Source organism: Megalobrama amblycephala, linkage group LG18 (genome assembly GCF_018812025.1).
Source record: "Megalobrama amblycephala isolate DHTTF-2021 linkage group LG18, ASM1881202v1, whole genome shotgun sequence".
Lineage (NCBI taxonomy): Eukaryota > Metazoa > Chordata > Actinopteri > Cypriniformes > Xenocyprididae > Megalobrama > Megalobrama amblycephala.
In genome coordinates this window covers 31,894,249-31,902,129 of record NC_063061.1, presented here as the reverse complement: position 1 = coordinate 31,902,129, position 7,881 = coordinate 31,894,249, and the positions used below count along the sequence as shown (strand labels likewise).

The window sequence follows — 7,881 nt, the reverse complement described above, 5'->3', positions numbered from 1 at the left end:
GAGACGCCCCGGAGGATCAGGTATATTATTGGGTGTCGATTAGTAGACGCCCCAGGTAATGGGATTATTGAGTGTCGCCAGTAGGTAAACAGGTAAACTTAAGTCAGGTGCATAGGGGAAATCTACCACAAGGTACTGTTTATAAATCACTCAATGGCCTAGGAATATAAACCAGATCAGATCACTCAGATCATCAGGATCAAGTCAGTTAGATATAACAAATACCAATACTCAAAGCAAAGAGAGTCTGCCTTTAGCTATTATGCCAGCCACAGCTGGAACCAGTTTCCAGAAGAGTTTAGATTTGCTTCAACAGTAGTCAAGCCAGACTCAAAACACATCTGTTTAGCAGTGCACTTTAACACTATATGTCCGACTAATTGCATTTTATCTTAACTAAGTATCATCTTTTTTATCTTTTCAATATTTTTTTTTTTTATAATTGTTTTATTTATCCTTGTTTTTATTTTGGACTAGGAATGTCTGGTTGGAAGAGTTGAGAGAATTGGGAAGTGAAATGGTGAGAACACACCAATTTAAACTGGGTGTGTCTGCGCCGACATATCCAACCAAGCTGTCTTAATCTTACCATAACTGGTAACACTTTACAATAAGGTTGTATTAGTTAACATTAGTTAATGCATTAGTTAACGTTAACTAACCATGAACAACAACTCTGTTCAGCATTAGTTAATGTTTGTTAACGTTAACTCACACCCATATTAATGCATTAATTCACGTTAACAATGCAATTAGTTAACATTAGTTAATGCATTAGTTAACATGAACGAACCATGAACAACACCTCTGTTCAGCATTAGTTAATGTTTGTTAACGTTAATTCACGCCCATATTAATGCATTAATTCACGTTAACAATGCAATTAGTTAACATTAGTTAATGCATTAGTTAACATGAACTAACCATGAACAACACCTCTGTTCAGCATTAGTTAATGTTTGTTAACGTTAATTCATGCACATATTAATGCATTAATTCACGTTAACAAAGCAATTAGTTAACATTAGTTAATGCATTAGTTAACATGAACTAACCATGAACACCAACTCTGTTCAGCATTAGTTATTATTTATTTACGTTAATTCACGCACATATATCAATGCTTCTATTTACGTTAATAGCGCAAGTAGTTAACGTTAGTTAATGCATTAAACATTAGTTCAACTTTGTTAACGTTAACTCACGCATATATTAATGCACCTATTCATGTTAACAGCGCAATTAGTTAACATTAGTTAATGCATTAGTTAACTTGAACTAATCACGAACAATCTCTGTAAATAGCCTTAATGTTTTAAGGTTAACTTAGTGTACATATTTAGCTACATTAATTAATGTAGCAGTTGACAAACTAAGGGTGAACATTTCTAACTCACCATCTTACCTGAACATTAACAGATATGTTGTTCATGTTTATATGCACTTTACTATCATTACTTAACCTTAACAAAGCATTTATTAATGAATTTGTGAACCTTATTGTAAAGTGTACACTATTTCATCATTAACTGATGAGTTACTAACATTTGTAGACCCTTTATTAATATGACTTACCATTAACAAAGCATTTATTAATGAATTTGTGAACCTTATTGTAAAGTGTACACTATTTCATCATTAACTGATGAGTTACTAACATTTGTAGACCCTTTATTAACATGACTTACCATTAACAAAGCATTTATTAATGGAATTTGTGAACCTTATTGTAAAGTGTACACTAGTTCATCATTAACTAATGTGTTACTAACATTTGTAGACCCTTTATTAACATGACTTACCATTAACAAAGCATTTATTAATGAATTTGTGAACCTTATTGTAAAGTGTACACTAGTTCAACATTAACTGATGAGTTACTAACATTTGTAGATCCTTTATTAACATGACTTACCATTAACAAAGCATTTATTAATGAATTTGTGAACCTTATTGATTTCACGGAACCTTAAATGAGTGAAAGCCTTTCATCGCTTACTTTTTCAGAACCTTTATTACTAACATAACTTGTAAACATAGGCAATCTTTGCCAGCACAAAAAAAATGAAAATAAAAATACATTTTTTAAGAACAAAAACTTGTTTCTACACAGAAACATACCATGTGCAGCACTATCAATTCAGGCTTAAACAAAGGAAAAATACATTCCTGAAATCAAACATGGGGAAGAATGTATTTGGATTTTTTTATCTTAGTATTTTAAAGTCCTTCTTTGACTTTTTTTTTGTTTGTTTTTTTTACATGGAAATGAACTATTTTTTTATTGGAAGCAACTTCCCATCGGTTTTCATTGTTTGTATTTTGTCCGCAATTTTTTCGTCTGTCACAATTGCGTCTTGACATTTCTGCACAATGCTTGATAATTTCTCTCCCTTTCCATGTTTTTCATTAATTTCCTCATATATTTCTGGTGCAGCAATTGCCAGTTCAGCAATAGCTGCACTCTGCACGATCGTGTTCCGGTCCACACCGTATTTTCTGAAAGCCTCAGCCATGTTGCTTCCTCTTTTGAAAATCTCCAACACTGATTTGTACCGCTTTACCACCTGCCATGGTTCGGTAACTAAAATAGACAGTAAAAAAAGATTTTAAAAAGATTAAAAAATAAATAAAAATAAATGTCTGCAATTGTTAGCTTTCTAGTAATCACATTAAGAAGATGTTAATGTGTCAATGAGTATTTAATGGTGAACTACACAACAAATATACCAAGTTTCACATTCCTGATATAAAAACAATTATTAAATGATTTTAGTTTGCACAACCTACACCTTTGACAGAATTTACTCATCTGCTTGTTTTTCTTCTGTTTTTTTACTCTTTTCTTTACTTTCTTTGCCTTCTTCTTTCTTTTCTTCTTCTCCTCCCTTGAAGAGTCTGAACTAGATGACTCAGAGTCAGAAGAGTCAGAAGAGTCAGAACCAGAAGGGTCACTTCCTGAATACTCTTGAGAGATTTTCATTCTTTTGGCAATGTCTACAGGCTTATCCTTATTTTTGTCAGGCATGTTGTCCACTTTGATGGCTTTAAAAAAAAGAAAAGAAAAAAAAGAAAAAAAGAACAGTTAATACTCATATACTGCATGCCAGCATTTGTGACTAGTTCACATGTTAACTTCACTTCAAATGTCAAAAAAGTCTATATCAACATCACCACCACTTCCTGTTACATCTTCTTAATTCAGATTAAAAACATTTTAACACTAAAACAACACAAAACTTTCACAACAACTACCTTCTGACAATTGTTGTCTAAGGAAATCTCGTTCTTTTGTCAAATCTTCTATTTTCTCCTGCAGATACTGACATTTCACCCTCAAGGTGTCAGTCTCTGCCTTGGCTTTAGCCAAAGCTATTGAAACAGTTGGCGCTGTTTCAGTTGGTTTATCTAGAAAATAAAAGGATCTTAGTATTAATATAAAGAGCATGTTTCACTTGCTTTATTTATAGCAGAAAATCATCCTGAACACATTATGTAACATGACGTTACGAGAGAGAGAGAGAGAGAGAGAGAACATGTCACTCCATGAAACTGACAAACTGAGAATATTACTTGGTGAAGGACCTTCTTCCTCTTTAGTAGCACAACATATTTATAAGTGCCACAAACTAAGAGGTACTGAGTGAACACATCCATATTATAATACTATCAATATGTGTATAAAACATATATATACATATATACATATATATATATATATATATATATATATATATATATATATGAATGCATTTTATATATGTTCTTGTTTGCATGTTTATTTGTTTTTGTTTTGCTTTATGCAATGCTTTGGCAATATGTATCTAAATGTCATGCCAATAAAGCGAATTGAATTGAAAAAATTTAAATTGAGAGAGAGAGAGAGAGAGTTTTCATAGTTCAAAGTTGTTAAAATTTTAAGTTAAATTTTTCGTTTCGTTTCGTTTTCTCAGTTGTTGCTAACATTCAAACCAGGATCAACAATTTCTCAGTAGTTTCGTTTGAAAAACATATCCAGTAAGGTAGCTGATAAAACGTGCATAATTTACCGGATTTTTCTGTGCGTTCATCCCGAGACTGTTTCTTCTTCTGTCTCCCTCTGGTCTGATGACAAGAGTCTAAAATGTCATCTGTCTGTACACTCGCCATCATCAAACTTGCTTTGGCCTTCAACCGCCTTCAACACCTGCAAAGTCTACCAGTATCCACTAGATAACCTCTGGCCGCTCTTTTTTTGGAACGTGCTTAAGGATTGTGGGTAGTGTAGTTTTTCTTTTCTTATTTTATTTTATTTTTTTTTTTTAAACGAAGCTGAAATCACAATGACTGGTGGCTTCTATACAACTACATATAATCACTCAACAATTTCAAAGTTAATGAGAAGTTTGTCTTGTAGGATATTAAAATGTTATAGAGAGATTTTCCCGAGGGATTTTTAGTTCCGGTCCGGAACGTCACTTCCTGATAAAAAGCCTGCGCCGATTACAGATGCAACGGGGGGAAATTACGAACAATCCAGAGAAACATCATGTAAGATTTTTTTTTTATTATTATTATTATTATTATTATTATTATTTATTACAGCTTTTAACATGAAATGCATATATGGTACAACACTGTTACTGTTATTTATAGCTACTGATACCTTGCCCATAATACAAAAACTGCATAACATATCTTAATATAGCTAATAATGATAATATTTATTAAAATTGGAAATTACAGTTTTCAGTCATTAATGTATTTGTTCTGCATGTTGAGTATGTATAAATCATTTGTTGCATGCATACTAAATATACATTTATTTGTTAATATTATTATTATTTTAAATACTTTTACATTTTTTTTAAATGTATTTCTAAGGTGACATGGGTCGGTCATTAAATAAAAAACTGCTGTCAATGATTGAAGGACGTCAAACAAAGAGGAAGAAATTGAAGTTGATTAAATGGCTCCAGAAAAAAAAATTGCTTAAAGCAAAAATAAAGTGCAATTTATGTCAACATACAATGAAGCTGACTCATAAACCCAACAAAGCCGACAACTATGTTTGGTATGTATTATTATTATTATTTAAACTAACGTTTTAACCAGAGCTTGCTTGATTAAATTATCTTTTTAATCATTCATAATGTTATTGTCCAAACATATGGACAATTTTAAATGTCTGCTATAGTATTAGGAAAATTTTAACAAATATGACACAGGGTCTCACTAGAATGTTTATTATGATTAAAGGTCTTGTGCACGGAAGGGACATAAGGGAAGATTCAAATCAGTGAGATGTGGATCACTTTTTGCCAAGTCAAAGTGTAATTTATTCTCCTGGATGAAGTTCATATATCGGTATGTTTAAATAAAAAAAACATGCTATAGTCTAATTTAAAAAAAAACATGTTATAGTCTGTTATGTTTATAATTTTGAAGTTGACCAGAAATACCAACAGTTCATTTTTGTCTCTTTTGTTAACAAAGGTTTGCTCAAGGCCTTCAGTTGAGACAAATCGACATGATTGAAGACGGCATTGCTGGAAGCTCACGTACACTCAGCAGCATGGCCAAAAAGGTTCGAGCTATTTGTAAAGATTCTATACAGTCGTATGCCAGAAGGAAGGGCCTAACGATAGGACACCCCAGGGAGTTCGTTATGATTGATGAAAGCAACTTTCGTCACAAGCGTGTGAAGTTGTGTTTTACATTGTTCTCTGTAGCAAGTTCTCTAGGTAGCACACTGTTTTCTAATCGTGGTCCTGGTCTGGAGTACCCCAAACACTGTACATTTTGCAAAATTTGCCATTTTGCAAAAAAAAAAGAAAAAAAAAAGAAAAAAAAAGAAGATGCCTCCCTTATTTGATACCCCAAGATAAGGGCATAATGGTTGGACTAACAAACTGATGAGTTTAAAGTGTGTTAGAATGAGTAATAGACTGATGAGTGTTAGAATGTATAGAATAATTGCATTTTTTGTGAATCCATTTTGAATGACCTAAAAATGATTTTGAAAGGTTTGTATTTTTAAATATTGTATACTTGTATACTTGTTTTCCAGTATGGACGTGGAAGGTTCGCAAAGACTTGGCGTAGAAGAAAGTGGGTCTTTGGGATGCTGGGGGTTGCACCAGGAAATAGCAAGCCCATTCTAAAACTTGTTCATCAAAGGTCCCGAAATCACCTTATCCCACTTATTGTACAACATGTGCATCCTGGAAGTTCCATACTTAGTGATGAATGGCGTGCTTACAGAGGGGTCCTAACCAATCTTGGCTATAATCACTTTCCTGTGAAGCATAATCAGTGTTTTGTAGATCCAAGAACAGGCAGCCATACACAGAATCTGGAAAGAGCATGGTTAACTTACAAAGGAAAAATATGGCGTCTTAGAGGAAATAGGACAGAGGACCTACTAAAACAACATCTAAAGCTGATAGAGTGGACTTATTGGCTAGGAAACCGACACAGAAATGGTCCTCTTGGAAGACTGCTGAAGGACATTAATCGAAAATATCACCTTTAAAACACAAAGCTGAATAAATTCCAAAGGTGATTACTCACTATTTGTCCAGCCTAACTTGACCATGCTTGCTCACTCCCAGATCCTCCTTATTTTACTCTTTTGAAACACTCATTATTTTTTTCTTATTTTAAATAAATCAAAAACACTTTTACACAGTTGTGTAAATTAATTTCCAGTTGTCTTTTTATTGATTTGTAATACATCTAAATTGTTATACCACTGTTATGTATTGTAATAAAGATTATGAAAATTTAAGCTTTCACTCATTTAGAGTTCAATAAAATCAATAATGACTGCTTTGTAATGAACCTACAAATGTTAGTAACACATCAGTTAATGTTGAACTAGTGTACACTTTACAATAAGGTTCACAAATTCATTAATAAATGCTTTGTTAATGGTAAGTCATGTTAATAAAGGGTCTACAAATGTTAGTAACACATCAGTTAATGTTGAACTAGTGTACACTTTACAATAAGGTTCACAAATTCATTAATAAATGCTTTGTTAATGGTAAGTCATATTAATAAAGGATCTACAAATGTTAGTAACTCATCAGTTAATGTTGAACTAGTGTACACTTTACAATAAGGTTCACAAATTCATTAATAAATGCTTTGTTAATGGTAAGTCATGTTAATAAAGGGTCTACAAATGTTAGTAACACATCAGTTAATGTTGAACTAGTGTACACTTTACAATAAGGTTCACAAATTCATTAATAAATGCTTTGTTAATGGTAAGTCATGTTAATAAAGGGTCTACAAATGTTAGTAACTCATCAGTTAATGTTGAAACTAGTGTACACTTTACAATAAGGTTCACAAATTCATTAATAAATGCTTTGTTAAGGTTAAGTAATGATAGTAAAGTGCATATAAACATGAACAACATATCTGTTAATGTTCAGGTAAGATGGTGAGTTAGAAATGTTCACCCTTAGTTTGTCAACTGCTACATTAACTAATGTAGCTAAATATGTACACTAAGTTAACCTTAAAACATTAAGGCTATTTACAGAGATTGTTCGTGATTAGTTCAAGTTAACTAATGCATTAACTAATGTTAACTAATTGCGCTGTTAACATGAATAGGTGCATTCATATATGCGTGAGTTAACGTTAACAAAGTTGAACTAATGTTTAATGCATTAACTAACGTTAACTACTTGCACTATTAACGTAAATAGAAGCATTGATATATGTGCGTGAATTAACGTAAATAAATAATAACTAATGCTGAACAGAGGTGTTGTTATGGTTAGTTCATGTTACTAATGCATTAACTAATGTTAACTAATTGCGCGTTAACGTGAATAGCATTAAATGGGCGTGAATTAACGTTAACAAACATTAACTAATGCTGAA

General features: G+C 32.2%; 2 protein-coding genes across 2 annotated transcripts; one reads left to right on the top strand and one right to left on the bottom strand.

The window, feature by feature from the left end:
* Positions 1 to 1,863: 1,863 nt before the first annotated feature.
* LOC125252099 (coiled-coil domain-containing protein 106-like) lies at positions 1,864 to 4,161 on the bottom strand. The gene is made up of 4 exons (XM_048165133.1): positions 4,050 to 4,161; positions 3,256 to 3,408; positions 2,791 to 3,045; positions 1,864 to 2,584 (listed from the first exon to the last, which is right to left on the bottom strand). Exons 1-4 carry the CDS (start codon positions 4,150 to 4,152, stop codon positions 2,274 to 2,276), a joined length of 822 nt encoding a protein of 273 aa, XP_048021090.1. The 5' UTR covers positions 4,153 to 4,161; the 3' UTR covers positions 1,864 to 2,273.
* A 118-nt stretch (positions 4,162 to 4,279) lies between these two features.
* LOC125252098 lies at positions 4,280 to 6,803 on the top strand. The gene is made up of 4 exons (XM_048165132.1): positions 4,280 to 5,053; positions 5,239 to 5,346; positions 5,476 to 5,566; positions 6,050 to 6,803. Exons 1-4 carry the CDS (start codon positions 4,869 to 4,871, stop codon positions 6,512 to 6,514), a joined length of 849 nt encoding a protein of 282 aa, XP_048021089.1. The 5' UTR covers positions 4,280 to 4,868; the 3' UTR covers positions 6,515 to 6,803.
* The last annotated feature ends 1,078 nt before the right edge of the window (positions 6,804 to 7,881 follow it).

Bases quoted from the DNA above. Each gene is read 5' to 3' on its own strand.
- LOC125252099 (XM_048165133.1), bottom strand. From the start codon at position 4,152: ATGATGGCGAGTGTACAGACAGATGACATTTTAGACTCTTGTCATCAG. The intron at 3,046-3,255 runs GTAGTTGTTGTG...TTTTTTTTAAAG, and splicing joins TAGACAACAATTGTCAGAAG to CCATCAAAGTGGACAACATG. The intron at 2,585-2,790 runs GTAGGTTGTGCA...TGTCTATTTTAG, and splicing joins GAGTAAATTCTGTCAAAGGT to TTACCGAACCATGGCAGGTG.
- LOC125252098 (XM_048165132.1), top strand. From the start codon at position 4,869: ATGGGTCGGTCATTAAATAAAAAACTGCTGTCAATGATTGAAGGACGT. The intron at 5,054-5,238 runs GTATGTATTATT...TTATGATTAAAG, and splicing joins AAAGCCGACAACTATGTTTG to GTCTTGTGCACGGAAGGGAC. The intron at 5,567-6,049 runs GTTCGAGCTATT...CTTGTTTTCCAG, and splicing joins TCAGCAGCATGGCCAAAAAG to TATGGACGTGGAAGGTTCGC.